Genomic DNA, 23,994 nt, shown 5'->3' with positions numbered 1-23,994 from the left:
AGTTGCCCAACTTGGGACCACAAACTCACAATGGAGTAATCACACCATCAAACTGCAAGAGAGACAAGAGCCATGAGGCTCATCAGCACAGCCTGGGGACGTGCCAGACACTTATTCTCCATCTGGTGACACCAGAGTCAGGGGAAGCAGAGGCTGGGATGACACCAGGAAGGATCTTGCCAGGGAAGGCTGGGCAGTTCAACCAGAGAGCTTGGGCACACTCAAAGCAAAAGCAGCAGATCCCCTCTCTCTATGCTCAAGCCAAGCATCCCTGCAGACATTTCCCCCGCAGTGTGGCTCTGGAGATAAGCCCAGGGGGTGCTGTGGGAATCAGTGAAGGGCTGGGGTGCCCTTCTCTGGCAGAAGCTTTTGGGCACTTTCTTCAGGACCGGATCACAGGCTGTTCTTACATGGCACTTCTGGCTTGTTCACCGCTGACTTGTGCACGCACCAAGGCCACGTCAATGAGCTTACAGACAGCGATGCCAGCCAGGCAATGGAGCAAAACACATGGAAAAATCCATGAAATGTCATAGTAACAGAGGAGAGGAATCCACCAGCCCCACCTGCAGTCAGCTCAGAGCTCACCAGAGAGCAGGGAGAAGTGCCACCTTCAGCAGCAGCAGGCTGAGGCTGGGGAAAGGCAGGCCACATCCTGGACTGCACCACATCTACTCTTTCCTCCCCAAAAGGAACTGCAGGAGGGGTTTACTGCACGAGGGCTGGGCCAGATCCTGCCTGGAGCCCCAGGCACAGCCCCAGCCCCACACTGGGTTAAACCCAGGAGGGAATGTCCAGCTCAAGTCACCTCAAGCTCCCCTCTGATTTCCCAACACACAGTGAAGTGGTTTGTTACCCTCCCACGGACAAAGCCACTGCTCCCTTCACTCAGCTGAGGCCTTTGCCTGCCCATGTCCACCAGAAAGCTTTGCTGTGACAACTGCCACGGGGTATAAATAACCCAGTGGTTCTCCACTGCCCCTCTCCCTTTAAGTTCTTGCAGCACCAGCAGCTGCTCTGACTATCCCAGCAGACATGAGGAGGCTGTAGCCAATTCTTCCCCTGCTACTGAAGAGCAACAGATTTGAAGGTAGTGAACAAGTCTTAGTCACCTTACATGTTCATATAGGGCTTTTTAAGACAGCAAATAACATGTGTAAAGTCGCAGTCACTTTTTATTCTGTTCTAAAAGAAAAAGCATTTGTGGAGTGTGTTCTGCCTCTGGCAGCTGAATGAATCCCATGGGGCCATCAGGGTGCTAGATGGAACGAGTGAGTCAAGGACCTTTGTGATTTGGGTGATACTGAGTGGCTCTCCCCAGCAAATATGCATGGGGAGAGTTCTTGAGCCAGGTAGGTGCCACCTGGGGGAGGAATGGGGGTACTAACTATTGGTTTCTTTCCCAGGGTGCCCGCTGGGCGGGATCGGGGGAGGCACCATCACCCGTGGCTGGCGGGGAGAGTTCTGCCGCTGGCAGCTGAACCCTGGCCTTTACCACTATGAAACTGTCATCGCCAATCAGGTAGGGTCTCAGAGGGGAGGGAGAGTCACTGCAGCAGCCTGGGTGATGGGGACATCTGCCACAGGGCTCATCTCATCCCCTGCGTGTGCTCCTCTCCTCCACAGTTCACAGTGTGCCTGCGGTGCAAGGGGCAGACTGTTTACCAGCAGGTCTTGTCCGTGGAGAGACCCAGCAGCCTGCAGGGCTGGAACTGGGGCTACTGCGGCCACTACGCCTTTTACCATGCGCTGTACCCCCGTGCCTGGCTGGTCTACGAGCTGCCGGGGCAGCAGGTGGTGCTCACCTGCCGGCAGGTCTCTCCGGTCATCCCCCATGACTATAAGGTAAGGCGCTGAGGGCATCCCCGAGGGCAGAGCTGCTTGTCAGCTGGCTTTCCCGGCATTCCCCCAGGCTTTGCCAGCATTTCCCCGCGGCTGCGCTCGGCAGTGTTCCGGGCGGGGGAAGCCCCGCAGCCGTGCGGGAGCTCGGGATTGCAGCAAGGGATGGCTCAGCGCTGCCCGTGCCGGCTGCCAGCCCCAGGCGAGGGTGGCAGCTGTGCTGCTGACACGTCTGACCTTGCTCTTACCCCGGCACACGCAGCACGTGAGCCTGTATCAGTCTGCCGAGCAGAGGAGCGATGAGACACCCGGCTGAGCCCTAAAGGCCGCTTTCCGTCTCTCCGCTGCCCGGCGTGCTGCTTGCCAGCCCGGGGCTGCTTCTCTTTGGAATTTTGTCTTGCCTGCCTCCCAAATCCCTCTGCTCCTGCTGCTGCTCCTCAGCTTGGCAGCAGACTCCAAGACCGAGTTATTACTGCCCGTGCTCTCGCTCCCGCTGCATCCTGCGTGCTGTCCCCAGCGGTGGGGGAAACGATGCTGGGGCAGCTGCCTGTGGAGCAGCAGCCCTGTAGACAGCATTCTGCGTCTCTGCCAGGACTCCAGCTTGCCAGTGGGAGTGTTCATCTGGGAGGTGGAGAACGGGAGGGATGAGGACGTGGAAGTGTCCATCATGTTCAGCCTGCAGAACGGCACGGGAGCGAAGGAGGACGGGAGCGGCGGGCACTGGAACGAGCCCTTCACCTTCCACAAGGATGGCGAGCGGGTTGCTGGGGTCCTGCTGCACCACTGCCCGGCCGTGAACCCCTTCACCCTGGCCATCTCTGCCCGGGAGAAGGTAAAGGGCTGGCCCTGCTGCTGGGGAGGTTGTGCAGCCCTGCTGGATGTGGGGGAGCTGCCTGCCCTTAAAGGATGGGGGTGCAAGGGCTTGGGGTTGGCACCGTTTCTCAGCGCTTGCCTGACGCCAGGAGTGGGGACATGACTTCTCTGAGGACACTCTCTTTGGGGATGGTGTCAGGAGAGCAGCTGAGGCAACAAATGGAGAGTTGCTGGGCAGCACGTGAGAAGTGAGTGTGATGTCCTGGTGGTGGTACTGGGGAGGGGAGTGCATTAATCTTCTCCTCCAAAGGAGCAGCCCCTGATGATGCTCTTCCCTTGCTCAGGCTGGCACGGGAGTCACCCACGTTACGGCATTCAATCCCACGGGATTGGGTAGAGAGGTGTGGCAGGACCTCCTGCAGGATGGCAGGCTGGATTCACCCACTGGTGAGTGCCTCCATCCTTGGTGGGATGGGTGGAGAGGGAGCAGGGGAAGTGGGTGGCCATGGTGGTTCTGGGCACCCAAGCCAGGGCAGAGCTCTTTCTTCCAGCCTCCTTGGCTGTGAAAAATCTCTCCGGGATGTTGTGGCTTGTTCCCAAATTTAGGCTGTATCCAAACTTCCCATTGCTAATCCTTGCTGTGGTTCTCCAGAAGCTGTTCATGCCACTTTCAGACTGTTCTACACAATTAGTGATGCCCTTACGCAGTACAAGGAGTGGGAGAGGAAGATCGAAGCGTGGCAGAATCCCATCCTGGAGAACAGGTAGGGCAGATGAGAGCAGCTTCCCAGTGGCCTCCTGGGCTTGGCTGCCGCAGGAGCATCAGCACCTCGGCCTCTGAGGGTGAGCTTCCCTCTTTGCCACAGCCAGCTGCCTTCCTGGTACAAGTCGGCCCTCTTCAATGAGCTCTACTTCATGACGGATGGAGGGACCATCTGGATGGAGGTGCCCCCTGATTGCTGTGCCGAGGACCTGCAGGGGCCGGCGGGGGCGGGGCTCTCCCACCTCCTCCCTGTCCTGCGGGAGTACGGGAGGTTTGCTTATGTGGAAGGTAACTCCCAAGGATGTGAGGGATTCTCCCAGCTCAAGCCCTCCCATTTCTGTAGCCATGTGTTTTTTAGCCTGCCATGGGGATGTTTTTCACACTGCAGTGTGTAGGGAGCAGTGCTATTGCCAGGAAAACCCCTTGCAGCCCTGAAGGATAGGGCATGGAGTGTTCCCCACATCCCTGGTGCTCTGTGTAGAGAATGAAACCCACTTTGAACGGGAGCCCGTGCCTGTGCTGGGAAAGATGCCCCTGTCCTGGGCCATGTGGAGGGAGGAGCTTTCCCCTTTCCCCTCCCCGTGGCAGTTTCCTTTCCCTCACCACCTGCCCTGTCCTGCCAGGCCAGGAGTACCGGATGTACAACACCTACGATGTCCATTTCTACGCCTCCTTCGCTCTCATCATGCTGTGGCCCAAGCTGCAGATCAGCCTGCAGTATGACATTGGTGAGCGTCCCCAGAGCCCTGCCTTGGTGCCTGCTCAGGGCTTCTCCTCGGGAAGAGACGGAGCCTTTGGGGCAGCTGCTGCTGCAGAGATGTGTGCCATGGAGCCAGCATCCCCCTCCAGCTGCTCTGCTGTGCCCAGGACTTGCAGCCCTGGAATGCTGCTGCCCCAGCAGCTCTGTGCCCAGCACTGGGGGTGCCTTCTTGCCATGCTGGGGGTGCACAGCTGGCTCTGCCTGCCCTGGGGGAGCCCCTGGTCTTCCCAGCTCTGTCCTTACTCCTTGCAGAGGAGACATGGAGCTGTTTGCAGACTCCCAGTGGGACATGGGCCACAGGCCACCGCTCCAGGCTGAGCGGGTCCTGCTGGCCTGCACCGGGTGGGGTCCCAAGCAGCACCATGTGGTGGGTGGGCTGACAAAGAGGAGCCCAAGCCATGGAGGCTCACAGCTGGGGTCACACAATGGCCTTCAGGGATAGTGGCAAGAGAGGCCAGTGTTGAGGGAAGGCAACAGGGGCACTGATGTGTGAAAGAGAGGAGACTCTGTGTGTTTGCAGAAAACCTTTATTGCAAGAAGCAGGTGCTGAAGCAGGAGGAAGGGGTACAACCTGGCACTGCCTCTTCTCTGGGAACTCCAGTGCTACCACCCTAAATCCATGTGCTTTTCCAGACGCTTGAATGTGTTGTAGCCAACCCTGAGGGGACACAGACAGAGGAGATGTAAGGGTGGGATATTGGAGTGGCTCAATGTCTGCCCAACTCTGTATCCTTCCAAAAGATTTGCACTTGTCAGGAAGCTGTGCACAAGCGCCCTGTCCAGGGAAGCTGTGCACAAGCACCCTGTCCCCCCTGACTTGCAGACTGGCAGCAGCTCTGCCAAGTGCTGAGCCTCCCACAGGCTGGGAGCACCATCCCTCATCTCCATCCTCAGGCCACTCAGGATTCCTTCTTAGGCCTTTGGCTTTGAAAATGTCTTTCAGGTGGTGAAACTTCCCTTGGGCTTGTCACAGACGCTTTGCACACCAAGTCCTTCTGTTGCCTTATCAAGGAAGCCAATACTCCAAAAGCCTTGGGGAATTACTTGCCTGAATCACGGCCCAAGTGGAACAATGTTATCATTACTGGAACTGTGAAAAATTCCTGTAATTGCCATCTCACACTACATACAGGATGAAGACTGACTGATGACTAAGGTCAACCATCCCATGACTTTACCACAGCATTCCTAAGTGAGGCCCCTCAAGCTCTCCTGGACCACTGCAGGGGCCGTGCCATCCTGCCAGGGGCATGGCTGAAGGGATGTGAACACCCTGTAGCAAGTGCAGTATGACTGCTGCCAGCCTGGATCTATAATTAAGTCTCTGCTGTAATTGTGGTAAACCCTCCCAAATCACCTTATAAATGTTAAATTAGTCAATGGTTAAGTGCTGCCACATCCTTTAGACAGAAACCATTGAGCAGGTCTGAGACTGAGAGCAGAATCAGCCCCAGCTCAGATCCATCAGTAGTTTAGAAAGCAGTGGGTACCTCCCTGAACTTTGTGATTAATTTAAAGAGTATCACTTCTCCTTTTCCATCTCCAGCCTCCATGTAAATAATTCTAAATTCATTCTAACCCATTGTTTCCTCCCTAGGTTTTACCCCTGCACAAAGCAATCAAGTGAACCTTGCCATGGAGCTTTGCTAAATCCCACTTTTGCAAGCAGATATTAAACCTCCTTTTGCCAACACCTGTGAGAGCGTTGACCTAAAACACTCAATTGTGACAGCCCCAATCCCCTGGGGGGTGCACAGGGGACCTGTGCAGGGCAGGGACAGGGGGCTCACCTGGTGGCTTTCCAGTCGTCTCCGCGTTTCTCCACATGTGACCTCAGCAGCCACATGGTCTTCAAAACCTCTTGGTTCTTTTCCACAAAGCACTGGCCCGTGAAAACAGAGATGGTGTCTGTGGGAACAGGGCAGGAGGTGGAGGGGAGTATGGCCAAGGTGGCAGGTCAGTGGCTGCCCCAGCACAGGGGACAGTAGACCCCTGCTGTCCCCAGCCTCTGGGGACAGAGGGGATGGGGAAAGCAGGCAGGAGGACTCAGAGGGCTGGCGTGTCACACAGAGATGGGCAGACAGTGCAGGCTTCAGCCCCTGCTGCCTCTCCTGCACCCTGGGACTGGGAGCTGACAGCAACCGAGGAGCTCCAGGGACAAGGATGGGAGAGCTCCAGGGACAAGGATGAGGGAGCTCCAGGGAGGGAGAGCAGTGGGGATAGTGCAGGGTAAGGCAGGGAATCAGCAAGGACACTGCAGAGAAGGACAGAAGGGAGGTCTGGGGACACAAAAAGGATGCTAAGAAAAGACTAAATACCTGTAAAGCTCCAGTTGACAGTGAAGCCAAAGGTGGGCTGGTTCAGCTGACTTGGGAGGTGCTGGAACCCCAGTAGTGGTGATTCCTTGATCTTTAATGGGAAGTCTGACACAGCCGTGAGGTACTTGCCAGTGAAGTCACCATTTTCCTTTACTTCATAAATGGTCATGTTGGAGCCCAGGTCATTCTTCCATTGCCCAGTCAGGTAACACTGGAGAGGAAAGAACTCGGCACTTGTGCCGCAGCACGGCCTGCATCCACAGCCCCCTGCCCACTCCACCCTGTGCATCCCACCCCTGATGGTACCTGTTGTGTACCCTGGAGGCCGTGAGCCCCCAGGGCCAGGAGGAGCACGAGGAGGAAGGGAGTTGCTTGCACCATCTCTGCAGCAGGCGGACAGCTGTACCTGGGGATGTGCTCCTTGCAGGTCTCTGCTGATGCTCCTGCTCCCTCTCCTTTTTATTGCTGCCAGGTGGGTGGGTGGCAGCTCTGGCCAGGACATTGTGCAATATGGGTGTTTCCAAATTTATCAGCTATCAGAGGGGCTGGTGACAGCTGATATTCCCAGAATGCCTTTGTTGCAAGACAAATGCATGTGGATAGCCCAGGTGAGATGCTCCAGTGTTGTGGTGCCACAGTAACCCTCCAGCCTCCCTCAGTGACCCCAAGGGAGAGCTTCTTTGCATCTCTGTCCCTCTTCGTTTGCTGTGGGCTTCGACACGGGAAGATACCAGCAGGTGCAGGGGGGGCACATATGGGAGGTGGCTCTTGCCAGATAATGTTATTCCTCTGCCCAGAAATTCTCCCCTAGGAGCAAAAAAATAGCATTTCTCACCCACGGGAAGCACTGGTGCAGCAAAATGATCTGCTGAAGAATGGTCATAGAGGAGAGGATAGGCTACTTCTTATCTGCCGGTCCTGAGAGCTATTATTAACGATGCACTTTGGCACAAAGGAAGTCCTGTCATGGCCAGAAAGAGATAATAAACCTTTTAGTGGTGTCCCCAGAACTCGTCCACCCTTTCTGTGATGTCTCAGAGGTCCAACGCATTTCCTGTGGTGTCCTCGAAGCTCCCACGCTCTGCCTGTGGTATCTTTAATGCTCTTCTCACTCGCTGCCCTGGCTGTGCTCCCTGCCACCTCCTACAGTATCCTCCCCAGACTCCATCACTGTCCAGAGAGATCAGGCTCTCCTACCTTATGGGCGTCCCTTGGCAGGAGGCTCAGCTCCCTCTGATATAAAAGGAGCAGAGCCCGGGCACCACACACGGCCACCACCACCATGGGCACCCCAGGCTGCTGCTGCTCGCCCTGGCCCTGCTCGTGGCCCAGGATGCTGCACCCAGGGAGGTGAGGGCAGCCCCGGGGCAGTCTGGCTGTGCTGAGCCGTTCTGTGCTGTCCCGGGTGCAGGGTGGAGGGTGAGGGGCTGCACGCCCTGGCCCTGCCATCCCTGTGGTGTGTGTTTTCTCTGTGCCATGCTCTGCCACCCCAGCACAGAGAGTCTGTGCCTGCGGGGCTGCGTGTTCTGGGTGCACGGTCCTATACCACCCTGTGCCATGCCACGGCACAGTGTCCATGACCAAGGAGGCTGCCAGCTCTGGCTGTGCTTCCCTGGGGCTACTGTGGGTCACCTACCCCTGCTATAGGGGGGTACCCAGTACTCCCAGCTCTGCTGCTCTGCCCAGAGACTGAGGGTTGCTTTCCTGACTGATGCCCACGCGCTGGTCCCAGCTGCCAGGGCAAGGGGCTGTGCCATGGGACACGTATCCCCCTGCTTAGCGAGGCTGAAAGTGGCACTGTGCCTCGGCACTGACTGAGCCACCCACACAAGCCCTAGGGTCACCTGCAGGGCCTGTGGAGAAACGAGCTGAGCTCTTTCATGACCGTTTTGGCCGCAGCTGGGACCTTCTTGCGCTCCTGCCACAGCACTGCGGCAGCTACCAACAAGCAGATTGTGGTGTCACCCCTGCAAGGAGCCCAGCAGCCAAGAGCTGCCCCACCTTCGGCTTCGCTGTGCAGTGGCAGTTCTCAGGTGCAGCAGTGCCACCAACCCCCTGCCCATGCTGGGAGGGGGGAGTCCCGTGGCTGGCACCCCCAGTCCCTCATGGCATGCTGAGGAGCCCTGGCTGTGGGCACAGAACAGGCCCACACATCTGCTCCTGCCTTGGGAGACGGAGGAGATGTAGGACATGGGGTTGTGGGGGTGTCTGTCTGGGACAGTGCCACAGGCAGAATGGGAGCTTCAGACAACATTCGTTAAATAAGCCCTTCCACGGAATCACAAGGTTCAGAAAGCACTTTCTTGCATTCTAGAATCCTGCCCAGAGAAGAGTTTGGGCATGGATTATGTCTAAAGGATTACAAGGGTGTAATAGATACTTTGTACAACATAGTACCACAGCATTGAGGATGGCAAATCAGATGTATTTCTAGAAAAATCAATAATTTATTATGATAATTAGACAAAAATATCTTTGAAGGAATTATTTACTACCGATTAGAAGCTATAACAATTTCTATAGTATGATGTGTTATTTTGAAGCAGTATTCATTATATTAAAGCTAGCAAAACAAAGTAGACCCTGAAGTTACCCATACCAGTAATTGTGGGCAAATCTCTCTGGTTCAGCCTCAAGAAGGGGGTAACCCCGTGCAAGGGAGGAATCTCTGGGAAGGAGGGTTTTAGAAGACCCTGCCCTTAGAAACTGGGGGCAAGCTTTTACAGTATAATGTGACTGACTATCAGCAGGACGTCAGCTGTGGCAGCTCAGCAGCTTTAGATACCTTATCAATAGTATCACTTGCTGGTTTCCTTTCTTTGGTTCTTTACCAGTTCTATCACACCTTCACATCGCTATTCAGGATACTGAACTTTAGGGACTGACGAGTCAGACTCATTTCAGCATTTTTCAACACCAAAAGCAGCATGACACCCCTTTCTCCGTTCACCACTGCAAATAGGGAATTGCAAATATTTGCAAAGAGGGAATTGTTCAAGTTATTTTGCCCCCACTGCAGGCACAGCATCCTGATACAGAAAGGGGACTGGGGTGTCCCTCTCTCTGTCCAAGGGATATAGTACCTATCTCTCCAGGAGACCTGTGTTTCTGTGGGCACAATAAGAGCTCCCTCCATTCTATCCCTCCCACACCAGGACTGCACAGCCTTCAAATGCTACAGTGGCAGAGAAAGAAGGGAAAGGAAGCAAGGTGCCCAGCCCTGGGCAGAGGGGGACTCGATGTAGTTGAGGGCCTGCAGCCCTGTGGCTCAGCTGCTGCCCACCATTCTCGGGAGGAATGCTCTCTGCTCTGCTGCCTGCAAGACAGGGCAGAGCCAGAAGCCAAGCAAGAAGCAGGTCTAACCTGCTGCTATAAGTGGGTAAGGAGGCATATCCTGCTCCCTTCGGCAAAACTCCACAAGAGCCAGCCACCACTGGGACTTGTCCCCTCCCTACCTCCCTAGCCCTGCAGCCTAGTCCAGGAAGATAAAGGGGAATTACAAGAGTTCCCTCTTGCAGTCTGGACCTGTGCCAAAGAAGACACCAAAGAAGAATGAGAGTAGACAGTTGGACAGATTTATTAAGAACTGAAGTGATTTATCCCCTTTGATGTGCTCCACTGCCTGCCCCCGGCACCAGCAGGGAGGGGGCCATGGTACCAGACCAGGACCTGCTTCTTGGGCTCAGATTGTCCAGGGAGCCGGGTCTCCCCTGGGGATTGTATCTGCCACAGGCCCTCCTGGGGCAGAGCCAGTCAGTATGTGCAGTGTCACCCCAGGACAGCTACAGCATCCGTGTGCCTGAGTGCACCACTCCAATATCCTCACACACACATTCACCACACCCTTTTCCTTCCCTGCAGGACAGCTGCTCACCTTAGCCAGCCCAGTGACTGCAGGAGAGAGGTCTCCTGTGCCCCTGGGCAAGGTACCAGCTGCAGTTTGGGATGGCTGGGGAACCCGTGGGCTGTCAGAGCCCTGAGCGATGGGGAAGGGGATGTCCAGGCTCCAGCAGCAACTCCTTAAGCCATCGCGCTCTGAGGAGACATCCCCCACACCTCTGGTTCCCCCCTGTGCTCAGCATCAGCGGCTGGAAGCCCCCTGAGGTCAAGGGCATGTAGTGGAGGTAGGGAAGGAAAACAGCAATGTGAGTACTAGCACAGAGAGGGAGAGGAGGGTCCCTGCCTGCCATCTGCAACCCCCCAGCCCGTGGTGCACCCGGTGCCCTGCCCAGTGCCACAAGGCTCAAGGGCAAGCGTGGCCCTGGGGGAGCTGTGCGGGTGCCTGGCCAGCCCGGCGCTCCAGGGCCAGCTGCATGCTCCAGATGCTGAGGGGCCGCATGTAAGCCAGCGAGCGGTACACCTTCTTCTCCCGATAGGCCTCAGGTGTCTGGAAAGCCATGCCCAGCCGTTCCCAGACCGTCCGGTAGCAGCCCTCCGCCGTACGGAAGCCTTCCTCCACCATGCCCTGCACGAGAGGGAAGAGGACCATCAGCGTGTCCAAGGAGCACAGGCTGGTGAGTGCGGCAGCAGCATCCCTGCTCACCTCCTGGATCATGGTGGCAGCCAGGGAGTAGACCACGCCGACCCAGACCTCATTGGACTGCACGCTGGAGGTGTCGGGCACGCCGTCGGGTCTCATGCCGTTCACGGCCCCCATGGTGCCGCCCGCGAAGCTCAGCACGTTCTTCTCAAAGATGGTCCTGAGCGCGCTGAGGACGTGACTCTTGGGGAAAACCTGGGCGGACAGAGACGGGCTTGGGGCTCATGTGGACCCCTCAGGCTGGGTCTGGAGCGGGATTAAATTTTCCGCGAGGAAAAGGGCAACACAGCTCGCTGAGTCAATAGCAACAAATTCCCACCTCAAAAAAATCACAGGAGGAAGTGAAATGTCTCTTTCCCCAAAAGGATAAAAAAGCCCCCAAAGTAATTTACACATATGTGCTGAACCACATTCCACATTCCTCAAGAGGACCCTGACAGCTCACCTAACTCCTCTTTCTCCAAAACCAGCTGCTCACAATCACTGGCCAAGCCCCTTCCCCATTGCTTGTGGGTTTGCTTTGGGGGTCTGGCCAACCACACCATCCTCAACTGCTTTATGGTTGTCACTTGCAAGAGAGACAAGAGCCATGAGGCTCATCAGCACAGCCTGGGGACGTGCCAGACACTTATTCTCCATCTGGTGACACCAGAGTCAGGGGAAGCAGAGGCTGGGATGACACCAGGAAGGATCTTGCCAGGGAAGGCTGGGCAGTTCAACCAGAGAGCTTGGGCACACTCAAAGCAAAAGCAGCAGATCCCCTCTCTCTATGCTCAAGCCAAGCATCCCTGCAGACATTTCCCCCGCAGTGTGGCTCTGGAGATAAGCCCAGGGGGTGCTGTGGGAATCAGTGAAGGGCTGGGGTGCCCTTCTCTGGCAGAAGCTTTTGGGCACTTTCTTCAGGACTGGATCACAGGCTGTTCTTACATGGCACTTCTGGCTTGTTCACCGCTGACTTGTGCACGCACCAAGGCCACGTCAATGAGCTTACAGACAGCGATGCCAGCCAGGCAATGGAGCAAAACACATGGAAAAATCCATGAAATGTCATAGTAACAGAGGAGAGGAATCCACCAGCCCCACCTGCAGTCAGCTCAGAGCTCACCAGAGAGCAGGGAGAAGTGCCACCTTCAGCAGCAGCAGGCTGAGGCTGGGGAAAGGCAGGCCACATCCTGGACTGCACCACATCTACTCTTTCCTCCCCAAAAGGAACTGCAGGAGGGGTTTACTGCACGAGGGCTGGGCCAGATCCTGCCTGGAGCCCCAGGCACAGCCCCAGCCCCACACTGGGTTAAACCCAGGAGGGAATGTCCAGCTCAAGTCACCTCAAGCTCCCCTCTGATTTCCCAACACACAGTGAAGTGGTTTGTTACCCTCCCACGGACAAAGCCACTGCTCCCTTCACTCAGCTGAGGCCTTTGCCTGCCCATGTCCACCAGAAAGCTTTGCTGTGACAACTGCCACGGGGTATAAATAACCCAGTGGTTCTCCACTGCCCCTCTCCCTTTAAGTTCTTGCAGCACCAGCAGCTGCTCTGACTATCCCAGCAGACATGAGGAGGCTCTAGCCAATTCTTCCCCTGCTACTGAAGAGCAACAGCCTTCAGGACTTGGAATAAACCATAGTTTCATCTGATATTAATTTTGGACTTTATAGGGTAGGAAGTAATGTGGAAAGTTTCATACACTTTTTTCTACTGTTTTTAAACAAATAGCACCTTACCCACAGCAAACCCCACTGGGACCAAAGTTAGCTGCAGGTACACATCCCTGCTTTCATGGCCTCTCTGTGAGAGGATTTTGGTTTAAGATGTATTCCACTGTACCCATCCAACAGCCTCCACTATGGTGTGCATTGTGAGAGAGCAGGCAGGTGCCCCCCACACTCGCCCTAAAGTGTAACCGCAGCATGTTCCAGCCCTGCTACTGATTTTCTCCTGCCACAGGTCCCATCTTGCCACAAACACAACAGGCAGCCCCTTCTCTTACCTCAAACTCCCCTTGGTCCAGACCACAAGCTCCGAGAAACCACTGCCCAGCACACTGGTCTGACATGATGCTGCTGGATGTGTCACTTCCACTGCTATCATAGTTGTAGTATTTTCCTGGAAAAGGCAGGAAACAGTTTTAAATCAATAGATTAAGATACTGGCTTATGTGAGCTCTCCCCACACACCTCCCTGTATGGCAGGACCACAGCTGCTTTTTCCACAAGATTCTTCTTCCTTTCCCACACCTGTTCCCTCCTAGACACCTGCTCCTTCCCCTCCATTTAGAGGGCCAGCATCTCCCTTCCTTCCCCCCACCATGCAGGGACAGTTTTGCCCCCTCCTTCCCCCATTCCCCATAAGGCTCCATGATCCAAGGAGGAGCCACTCCTGCCCAAGGGACGCATGGCCAGCTGAGTGTGGTTCCCCACTGCTGAGCACCCACCATTCCAGAGCATCCTCTCAAACGCCTCCTTGCCCTTGTTCAGGATGTCCAGGTATTTCTGCCGGATCTCAGTATCCCCAAGCACCTCTGCCATCTTACACATCATGCAGACAGCAGCCAGCCACAGTCCGCCACAGTAGGCACTGCCGGAGCCAAACGAGAGAAGCATCAGCTATGTGGGACACCTCAAGAGTTCCATGACAAATGGGATACAAGGGCCCAGCTCTGAGCTATGTCCCTTCCCCACAGCCCCCATCTCCAACCCCCACCTCATGGAGCATGGAGCCAGGTGAGGAATTCTCTTGCTTACCTGGCTCCATGCACCACCCACGCGTCGTATGTCTGGTCAGCAAAGCCACCATTTTCAATGAGCCCATCATTGTCCGTGTCAAACTTCAGCTCCGACTCCATCACAGCCTGTGGGAGAGGCAGGAGATGGTCACGCAGTCCTCACATCCTGGAAGCTCCTCACACTCTGCTCGGGGAGCATCCATCCTCTCAGGAAGCTGCTTGGCTCCTGAAGTGGGGAGTGGAAAAGGGTGATGCCCCACGGTCTGATCTTCCAGTACCTGGCACACTGGCCACATGTCCTGCAGGTACAGGGAGTCATGTGTCAGGTAGTAGTCACGGTACACCTGCAGCACAAACTTCAGGTTGAGGTCCTTCCAGTCAGCAGTGTCGTGCATCAGGTAGGCATTGACACGCTGCCATGGCTCGTCACCTAAACCAGGACAGACCAGATGCAGCAGGGCAGCAAGCAAAAAACATTCCTCCTCCTACACAGGAGCAAGGACCCAAGGGTGCTGTGATCAAACAGCACTGAAATAATATGTTGTACTCTGTGCCATCTCTAGTGACAACAGCCTTCCTGATACTGCCCTCTGTCTCCCTTGTAAAAGATCCATGCAGAACGTCTTCATCACCACCCCACACCATCCAGCTTTCCATTACCAGAAAATATAGAATCACAGAGTCATTTACGTTGGAAAAGATCTCTCAGCACTGCTAAGTCCAGCAGTGAAACACATCTCTAAGTGCCACATCTACACTTCTTTTAAATACACCAGGGATGGTGGCACCACAACTTCCCAGGCAGCCAGTTCCAATGCTTGACAACAACAAACATGTATTTCATGCACCATACCCATTTCCCACAGCTTGGCATCCCCTCTGCTCCCCCACAGACCTAACAGACCCCTCACCTGGGTCCCCAATGTCATGTGGCACCACATTCTTCATCTTCACCTGGGCTGTCTGACCACACATCAGGTACTGCCGGGGCTGGACATCCTCATTCACCACAGTGACAGCTGCAGAGGACACAAAGCAGGACATGTAAGAAGGGCAGCAGAAACTGCTGCAGAAAGGTCCAAGCATAAGCACAGGCAGGGCCACCAGCATGCCGGACTGCCCTTTGGAGCTCCAAGATCACAGCTCTCTGCAAAGGGCTGAGGGGAGAGGCTGCTCTCCATCCCCCATTCAGCAGGGGACATGCAACTATCACTACCCCCTTAAGGGAGGGCTGGGAAGGGAACCCAGTGGGCTCAGCCCTACCACAGCCCAGCAAAGGGCTGTGCTCCACACCCCTACCCAGGCCACGACCAAACTGAGCCAGAGCACTGGGAATCTGCAAACAGCTCCATGTCTCCTCTGCAAGGAGTAAGGACAGAGCTGGGAAGACCAGGGGCTCCCCCAGGGCAGGCAGAGCCAGCTGTGCACCCCCAGCATGGCAAGAAGGCACCCCCAGTGCTGGGCACAGAGCTGCTGGGGCAGCAGCATTCCAGGGCTGCAAGTCCTGGGCACAGCAGAGCAGCTGGAGGGGGATGCTGGCTCCATGGCACACATCTCTGCAGCAGCAGCTGCCCCAAAGGCTCCGTCTCTTCCCGAGGAGAAGCCCTGAGCAGGCACCAAGGCAGGGCTCTGGGGACGCTCACCAATGTCATACTGCAGGCTGATCTGCAGCTTGGGCCACAGCATGATGAGAGCGAAGGAGGCGTAGAAATGGACATCGTAGGTGTTGTACATCCGGTACTCCTGGCCTGGCAGGACAGGGCAGGTGGTGAGGGAAAGGAAACTGCCACGGGGAGGGGAAAGGGGAAAGCTCCTCCCTCCACATGGCCCAGGACAGGGGCATCTTTCCCAGCACAGGCACGGGCTCCCGTTCAAAGTGGGTTTCATTCTCTACACAGAGCACCAGGGATGTGGGGAACACTCCATGCCCTATCCTTCAGGGCTGCAAGGGGTTTTCCTGGCAATAGCACTGCTCCCTACACACTGCAGTGTGAAAAACATCCCCATGGCAGGCTAAAAAACACATGGCTACAGAAATGGGAGGGCTTGAGCTGGGAGAATCCCTCACATCCTTGGGAGTTACCTTCCAAATAAGCAAACCTCCCGTACTCCCGCAGGACAGGGAGGAGGTGGGAGAGCCCCGCCCCCGCCGGCCCCTGCAGGTCCTCGGCACAGCAATCAGGGGGCACCTCCATCCAGATGGTCCCTCCATCCGTCATGAAGTAGAGCTCATTGAAGAGGGCCGACTTGTACCAGGAAGGCAGCTGGCTGTGGCAAAGAGGGAAGCTCACCCTCAGAGGCCGAGGTGCTGATGCTCCTGCGGCAGCCAAGCCCAGGAGGCCACTGGGAAGCTGCTCTCATCTGCCCTACCTGTTCTCCAGGATGGGATTCTGCCACGCTTCGATCTTCCTCTCCCACTCCTTGTACTGCGTCAGGGCGTAATGGGACAGGGCAGGAGCAGCATCGCCTTTGCTGCCAAAAAACCGGGTGTACCGCCTGCCAAGTGAGGGTTTGGTGAGCACCCCGTGGGCTCCACCTGGGAAACCCACACGGACACCACAGAGGGACAGTGGACTACAGAGAACAGCAGAACTCAACTGCTACTGCAGGGGCATTGGGGAGCAGGGGCTGGACATAGGTCTCCTCCCTGAGCTGGCAGGGCCACGACCACAAGGAGTGTATGGCAAAAGGTTCCCTCACAGTACACAAGTCAGGGAGGAGGGAAAATGGGGCTTTGGGGTCATGAGCCAAACACCACTGGAGACAACCCACCTACCTGAGGTGCAGCTTCTCCTTGGAGCCAAAGTGAACACAGGGCATGTCCCAAGCCAGGGCCAACTCCAGCGTCTTGTGCCCATGGGCAGGCACCCTACAGCTGGCACACACTGCTGCTGCTGTCACCTCCCCCTTCTCTGTCAGCCTGCTTTTACCTGCCAGGAAAAATTAAGATATTCTTAAGAGACCAAGGAAGACCAAAGGGAGAGTAACTGAAGTTCACACACACCTCGAGGGAGATGAGAGTGAGCATAACAAAGCTCCTGTACAACCTGGAAGGTACAGCCTAGGGCTTTAAGGGATGATGTTGCTGCAGGAAAAAAAACCTTCCATGGGAGGAGTGGTTAAAAGGATTCAAAGGATTCAGTCATCCAAGAACAGGAACAGATCAGTCAGGAAAAGCCACCAGGCATGACTGGAAGCTACAGAGTATCCCATGACTCTGTATCTGCGCTGCAGTCAGAGACACTGTGACTTTCTATGGACAGTCATTGTTTCCAGCTTTTTGCAGGGTGCTTGAGCCATGCTGGTATTTAAGAAAAGCCCTGAGGTGGCTGGATAATTATATGCTGGTTCTGACATGTGTACAAGGTAAACTCATTAGAGCGACATAAGCACAGATCCTGACTATGATAATGTCTGGCATGCATGAAGAAAAACCACAACCCAATAGCCTGGAGAGCTCTAAGTCCATCTAGGCAGGAAGCTTATTTTTCTGGAAAAAAATACATAGTAAACACTTCATTGATATAATTTAAGCCTCAAGAAATCTTGCAAAGACCCAGCATCACTAGTTTGTCAGCATCATCCTTGTTTAAAAACTGACAGACATTAGGGAAATGGTCACCTTTTATGGCAATAGGAGGTGAGTACCAAAGGCTGGAGATGCCACCCTGCTTCAAGGCTCCTCCCAAAGGAGTGAGCAGGGACCTGAGGATGGATGCAGAATTATCAGAAGAATAACAGAGACATTCAGAGAACTGTTACAGAAGGAAGAGGACAGAAAGAGACAGCAGCACTAAACCCCAAGCACTGTTAAACGCTGGAAGTAACAATTCTGACAGGACACAGCTCGTTTATCTGTAAACAGGAACTAAGGGAAGGAGGCTTGGGCAGCACGCCGGATCCCTGGCAGAAATCTCAATACAGTGTGCAACCACACACAGAATAATGAGATACTGGCATGTGTAACCAATAACAGTCTGAAAGTGGCATGAACAGCTTCTGGAGAACCACAGCAAGGATTAGCAATGGGAAGTTTGGATACAGCCTAAATTTGGGAACAAGCCACAACATCCCGGAGAGATTTTTCACAGCCAAGGAGGCTGGAAGAAGGAGCTCTGCCCTGGCTTGGGTGCCCAGAACCACCATGGCCACCCACTTCCCCTGCTCCCTCTCCACCCATCCCACCAAGGATGGAGGCACTCACCAGTGGGTGAATCCAGCCTGCCATCCTGCAGGAGGTCCTGCCACACCTCTCTACCCAATCCCGTGGGATTGAATGCCGTAACGTGGGTGACTTCCGTGCCAGCCTGAGCAAGGGAAGAGCATCATCAGGGGCTGCTCCTTTGGAGGAGAAGATTAATGCACTCCCCTCCCCAGTACCACCACCAGGACATCACACTCACTTCTCACGTGCTGCCCAGCAACTCTCCATTTGTTGCCTCAGCTGCTCTCCTGACACCATCCCCAAAGAGAGTGTCCTCAGGGAAGTCATGTCCCCACTCCTGGCGTCAGGCAAGCGCTGAGAAACGGTGCCAACCCCAAGCCCTTGCACCCCCATCCTTTAAGGGCAGGCAGCTCCCCCACATCCAGCAGGGCTGCACAACCTCCCCAGCAGCAGGGCCAGCCCTTTACCTTCTCCCGGGCAGAGATGGCCAGGGTGAAGGGGTTCACGGCCGGGCAGTGGTGCAGCAGGACCCCAGCAACCCGCTCGCCATCCTTGTGGAAGGTGAAGGGCTCGTTCCAGTGCCCGCCGCTCCCGTCCTCCTTCGCTCCCGTGCCGTTCTGCAGGCTGAACATGATGGACACTTCCACGTCCTCATCCCTCCCGTTCTCCACCTCCCAGATGAACACTCCCACTGGCAAGCTGGAGTCCTGGCAGAGACGCAGAATGCTGTCTACAGGGCTGCTGCTCCACAGGCAGCTGCCCCAGCATCGTTTCCCCCACCGCTGGGGACAGCACGCAGGATGCAGCGGGAGCGAGAGCACGGGCAGTAATAACTCGGTCTTGGAGTCTGCTGCCAAGCTGAGGAGCAGCAGCAGGAGCAGAGGGATTTGGGAGGCAGGCAAGACAAAATTCCAAAGAGAAGCAGCCCCGGGCTGGCAAGCAGCACGCCGGGCAGCGGAGAGACGGAAAGCGGCCTTTAGGGCTCAGCCGGGTGTCTCATCGCTCCTCTGCTCGGCAGACTGATACAGGCTCACGTGCTGCGTGTGCCGGGGTAAGAGCAAGGTCAGACGTGTCAGCAGCACAGCTGCCACCCTCGCCTGGGGCTGGCAGCCGGCACGGGCAGCGCTGAGCCATCCCTTGCTGCAATCCCGAGCTCCCGCACGGCTGCGGGGCTTCCCCCGCCCGGAACACTGCCGAGCGCAGCCGCGGGGAAATGCTGGCAAAGCCTGGGGGAATGCCGGGAAAGCCAGCTGACAAGCAGCTCTGCCCTCGGGGATGCCCTCAGCGCCTTACCTTATAGTCATGGGGGATGACCGGAGAGACCTGCCGGCAGGTGAGCACCACCTGCTGCCCCGGCAGCTCGTAGACCAGCCAGGCACGGGGGTACAGCGCATGGTAAAAGGCGTAGTGGCCGCAGTAGCCCCAGTTCCAGCCCTGCAGGCTGCTGGGTCTCTCCACGGACAAGACCTGCTGGTAAACAGTCTGCCCCTTGCACCGCAGGCACACTGTGAACTGTGGAGGAGAGGAGCACACGCAGGGGATGAGATGAGCCCTGTGGCAGATGTCCCCATCACCCAGGCTGCTGCAGTGACTCTCCCTCCCCTCTGAGACCCTACCTGATTGGCGATGACAGTTTCATAGTGGTAAAGGCCAGGGTTCAGCTGCCAGCGGCAGAACTCTCCCCGCCAGCCACGGGTGATGGTGCCTCCCCCGATCCCGCCCAGCGGGCACCCTGGGAAAGAAACCAATAGTTAGTACCCCCATTCCTCCCCCAGGTGGCACCTACCTGGCTCAAGAACTCTCCCCATGCATATTTGCTGGGGAGAGCCACTCAGTATCACCCAAATCACAAAAGTCCTTGACTCACTCGTTCCATCTAGCACCCTGATGGCCCCATGGGAATCCCTGCCCACCCCAGTGCCCAAAGTGGAGGCTGACCATAGATCTGCTGCAGAGGAACAGCACACAAGAGGTCAATGAAGGCAGTTTTCTTCTCTATGCAGGTCTTCTTGACCCACCACCTGAAGTATCTGCAAGGGAAAGAGAAGTATTGAAGAAGTCAGGAGCAGGCAACACCATCCTTCCAGTTTCACTGGGCAGGATGAGCATAGGTTGAGCTTTCCCTCCTTGTAGAGGTGTACAGCAGGAACCCATGTCCCCATGTCCACGGCACTAGGGGTGATAAGGCTCTACCACCCATCTGGAGCATGCATCACTCAGCAAGCACAAACAGGCTGACTTAAGGCAGCTCAGGACTGACAGCAAGGGCAACTCAAGAGCAGGACTCCCAGCTCATGTAGCACAGGCTTTCCCAGACGTTCATGGAGAAGTGGGAATGCACACAAGGGCCACCACCACCTCTGTGCCTGGTACACAGTGTTCTGCTAAGAAAGGCCTGCAAGCAGAGGTGCAAGACCAGAGGAGACACACACTGCTCCAGGGACATGAGCTTCGCTCTTCTACTTCCACTTCCTCATTGCCATACACTACCACATCCCTGTGCCACATCATCAGGGCAGAGGGCACAGGGCAGCCTTGCCCTGGAAGTGGTGATAGTTGCTGTCTGTAGCTGGCAGGATCCTGGGGACTTGCCTCCACCCGCACACCAGCAGCACAGACCAGCACTGCCCATCAGATAATTTCTCACCCAAAGGTCTGGGAATCAAGACACCCAAACAGGGGCACACCTGCAGCGAGGTGTGCCACCACCACTCCAGGCAAGAGGAGCAGGGCTGGGCTCCGAGTCAATGCTTGTAAAGTACTGGCTTTGGATAATAAACTGCCCCAAGTTAAGCCTTCTATACAGAGACAATTAGCACACGGAAACTAGAAGCTGATGAACCTTGCCCAGCAAACAGTCAGGTAAGACCCAGCTGGCAGCTCCATGGCCCTGGGTGCCAGGTGGGCAGGGGGGACACAGGAGCCCCCACAGTGAGCAATGTCCCTGAGCTACCTGCAGACTCCCATGCCATATTGCTGAGCAGAAAACCAGGAGCACACAGCCTGTCCTGCCCCTGGTTGCACAGGATGCATAGCACAGGTGATGGGCAATGAGCAATAATCCCCTGGGACATGTACACCCAGGAGCAAGGGGGAGAGGCTCTTCCATGACACCTCTACTACTACGCTTCCCAAACAGAAACAACCCACAGCTAACTTTTTGGCTGCTCACTGGGCATTCACCAACATCTAAGGTCCCCAAATCCTTCAGAGGGTGAGATTTTCTGGGCTGCGATCCCACAGGACCTAACTGCAGCCTGCTCTCCAGTCCTTAGACCCAGCTTTGTGTTTGACTGTGGATGTTTTGCTCACAGAAGTTCAGGGCATGATGAGAACCAGCCTGTCCTGCTTGACTGCCCTGAACCAGGGCCTGCCACTATCTTCCAGCTATATCTGCTGCAACTGCTCTTCTCCAGACAGGACAGTCCAGCCTTACCCCGCCAAGGCGAGGTTTTGGCAGTGCTCTCTCTTTCTCTCAAGGAAATTATTATTATTATTCTTTTTCAACCCAACACCAGGGAACCAACACAGCTGCTTCCCTAGCAGGTTTCTGGCAACAAGAAACTAGGTGCTCAGGCAGAGTGGCTGCAGCACAGCCTAGCAGGGCATCCTGACTTCTTGGAAAGGAGGCAGGAGATGGATTTCAGGAAGCAGTTTTTATAGGAGAACACAGTAGGAAAATTTTGGGATTTCTTGCCACTGCCAAAGTCATTTTACCATCTCAACATGCAAACTCTTCTCCTGCCAGCTTCTACCAAAATCACGCAAGCCAGGAGAAGAAGCCCAGTGGTCAATGCCCAATTGCTGGCTATTAACAGCTCTGCCAGGGCTGAAGAATAACAAGGAGAAAGACTTTGTGTTCTGTAGTACCAAAATCCCTGCCAGGACTGGAGGGCATTTCTTCCCCTTCAAATTGGCAGTGGAGTTAAAACCTAGCTGAACATTACCCAGCTGATCTAGATTCATGGCATGACCTCTGTCAGGAGACATGAGCCACCTCTGCGAAAACCTACCTGCACTTCTTTTCCTGCCTCGCCAACCCCAGCTGAGCCCTCTGCACAGCCCTTCAGCCCTTTCTTTCCAGACGCACGTGTCCCCCACAGTTACCCCTATGAGCCCTGATTAACAAAAAATCCTGCCCCAGGGGCTGTCAACACCCCCAGCCATGTCACTTGCACCTAGGGCTGGTGCTGCAGAAGGCAGCACCCATCATCATGTTTAATTTGAGGCAACTACATCAACCCAGGATGTTGTGGCTCCTCTGCTAGTCCTGGACCTCCTGAGCCAAAGATGGGCAGTGACCCCAAGGCGCTCCCAGTGGCTACAAGCACCTGCACCAGGTGACTTTGCACTTCATGCACCAAGGCATGCCAAGTTTTGAGAACATCCCTGGCACAGGGACCACTCACCAGGGGTCACTCAGGAAAGGGCAGGCCAATCTGCAGGGCTTCACAGATCCCTGCACCATGACACAGAACTGAACTCTGGGTTCCTCTCGCAGCACCAGCAGCCAGGTTTCCATGAGCTGGCTGCCCCAGCAAGGCAGATGCTGAGATATCCACAGATGCCTGGAGCATACAGCCTCCCATATATCCTTGCATCCATGAATGGGCTGCCTTTTCAGCCAACAATGTTGGCCTTGGGTTTTAAATCAAAACCACACAGGTATTTCTTGTGACCCTAGCACTTTGTCTCCTCTGCTCTTGTGACTGGAATCTCCTCACAAGGAAGCTCTTGCCATGGCAAAAGTATTTTGAGATAACAACCAAATTACCTCCTAAACTTGAACAGGAGAAGAGGCAGTAGTTTGACTTCAAGCTTCTTGCTTTCAAAGACCTTTTCCTAGGACTGATACAAGGCACTTCCAGACTTCAATGAGAAAAAGGCCAGGATCACCTCTCCTCCCTGCTCACCCCACCAGAACTTCACGCTTTCCCACATGCTCAGCTCATTCCAACCTGCCATAGCAGCTTTTCCAGCAGCCTTTATTTATCTCCAGTGCGTGACCCATGCTCTCCCTTCCCTGATGCCCAGGCTCGCACTGGGGTGTCTCAGGTCAGACCAGCATGCCGTGCACCCTGAAGCAATCCAGAACCTGCCCTTTCATCCAGCTTTGCAGGAACCAGCTTGGCAAGCAGCAGCCTCCAAGGACACCAGCAGAAAATGGAGGCAGGAGTCATAAATCCAGCACAAGGAAATAAGCAATGCCGTCGCGGGTCCCAGCGCTCAGCCTGACGGGTGCACAAACACTGCCAGCACCCGGACTCCAGCATTAAAACGACACTCCCGCTTTCCACGCGTGCTGTCCGTCGTTACTTCCAGCTCACCACAACGCAAAGCCGAGAGAGGCGCCCCGTTCCCAAACCTGCCATAGCAGACAGCGTTCCAAACCCCTCCCAGCTGGCCCTAGTTTAACCTCCAGCTGCCAACACTGGGGACTATGCCGGGCAGGATGCGGCAGCGATGAGCCTTAGGGGTGGGAAATGAGGGCCCCCATCCCCAGGCGATGCCCCGAGTCCTCCCAGCTCCCCCTGTTTTGAGGAGCCCAAGCGCCACTGCAGCTGCCACTTCAGCACCAATTGCTCCCAGTGCCGGCGCCAGGAAGGCTGGAGAGTGCCGGCGCCTCCGGGCGGTAGGAGGGCGGCTCCCGCCAGCCCGGGGCCTTCCGTGAGCCGCCGGACTCTGCCGCTCCGTACACCGGGACATCTCCGGTGCCTCCCCGGGGCGAGGCCCCCACGGAACCGAGCGGCTCCAGCACAACGCGGTGTCCCCCGCGGGACGCCCTCCCTCGTCCCGGTGTGTTCCCGGCCCCCTCCATCCCCCGCCGTACCGCAAGGCGAGGCCGACGTGCCGCAGGACATCGCGGAGCGGCACGTCCCCGGCGCCGTAGGGCTGCCGCAGCTCCTCGAAGCTGTGTGCCAGGCAGACGCGCCAGCCGTCCGCCGCCACGCCGCGGCCCTGCGCTGCCCCCTCGTAGCGCCGCATCAGCGGCCACTCCACAGTCTCCGCCGCCGCCATCACCACCCCCCGCCCCGTGCGCGCCCTCTTCTTCACCGCCCCGCCCCGCCCCGCC

At 56.0% G+C, this 23,994-nt stretch overlaps 3 protein-coding genes across 3 annotated transcripts; 1 reads left to right on the top strand and 2 right to left on the bottom strand.

The window, feature by feature from the left end:
- Positions 1–1,364: 1,364 nt before the first annotated feature.
- Positions 1,365–4,617, top strand: LOC137464854 (non-lysosomal glucosylceramidase-like). Its single transcript, XM_068176410.1, has 8 exons — positions 1,365–1,522; positions 1,627–1,845; positions 2,432–2,671; positions 2,997–3,103; positions 3,345–3,416; positions 3,519–3,703; positions 4,039–4,336; positions 4,428–4,617. Exons 3-8 carry the CDS (start codon positions 2,507–2,509, stop codon positions 4,615–4,617), a joined length of 1,017 nt encoding a protein of 338 aa, XP_068032511.1. The 5' UTR covers positions 1,365–1,522; positions 1,627–1,845; positions 2,432–2,506.
- Positions 4,618–4,695: 78 nt separating this feature from the next.
- On the bottom strand, positions 4,696–7,367 carry LOC137464769 (avidin-like). Its single transcript, XM_068176273.1, has 4 exons — positions 6,800–7,367; positions 6,494–6,704; positions 5,966–6,083; positions 4,696–4,833 (listed from the first exon to the last, which is right to left on the bottom strand). The coding sequence occupies exons 1-4, from the start codon at positions 6,872–6,874 to the stop codon at positions 4,779–4,781; spliced, it is 459 nt and encodes a 152-aa protein (XP_068032374.1). The 5' UTR covers positions 6,875–7,367; the 3' UTR covers positions 4,696–4,778.
- A 2,685-nt stretch (positions 7,368–10,052) lies between these two features.
- Positions 10,053–23,969, bottom strand: GBA2 (glucosylceramidase beta 2). Its single transcript, XM_068176186.1, has 17 exons — positions 23,752–23,969; positions 19,860–19,951; positions 19,538–19,653; positions 19,215–19,433; positions 18,389–18,628; positions 17,961–18,063; positions 16,533–16,686; positions 16,127–16,252; positions 15,840–16,024; positions 15,400–15,504; positions 14,668–14,775; positions 14,035–14,186; positions 13,776–13,882; positions 13,466–13,608; positions 13,022–13,137; positions 11,037–11,228; positions 10,053–10,958 (listed from the first exon to the last, which is right to left on the bottom strand). The coding sequence occupies exons 1-17, from the start codon at positions 23,937–23,939 to the stop codon at positions 10,737–10,739; spliced, it is 2,568 nt and encodes an 855-aa protein (XP_068032287.1). The 5' UTR covers positions 23,940–23,969; the 3' UTR covers positions 10,053–10,736.
- Positions 23,970–23,994: the final 25 nt, after the last annotated feature.

The sequence above is a fragment of the Anomalospiza imberbis genome, chromosome Z (genome assembly GCF_031753505.1).
Source record: "Anomalospiza imberbis isolate Cuckoo-Finch-1a 21T00152 chromosome Z, ASM3175350v1, whole genome shotgun sequence".
Taxonomy (NCBI): Eukaryota; Metazoa; Chordata; class Aves; order Passeriformes; family Viduidae; genus Anomalospiza; species Anomalospiza imberbis.
The sequence above is the reverse complement of the archived record's forward strand: the minus strand, read 5'-3'. Positions and strand labels throughout refer to the sequence as shown.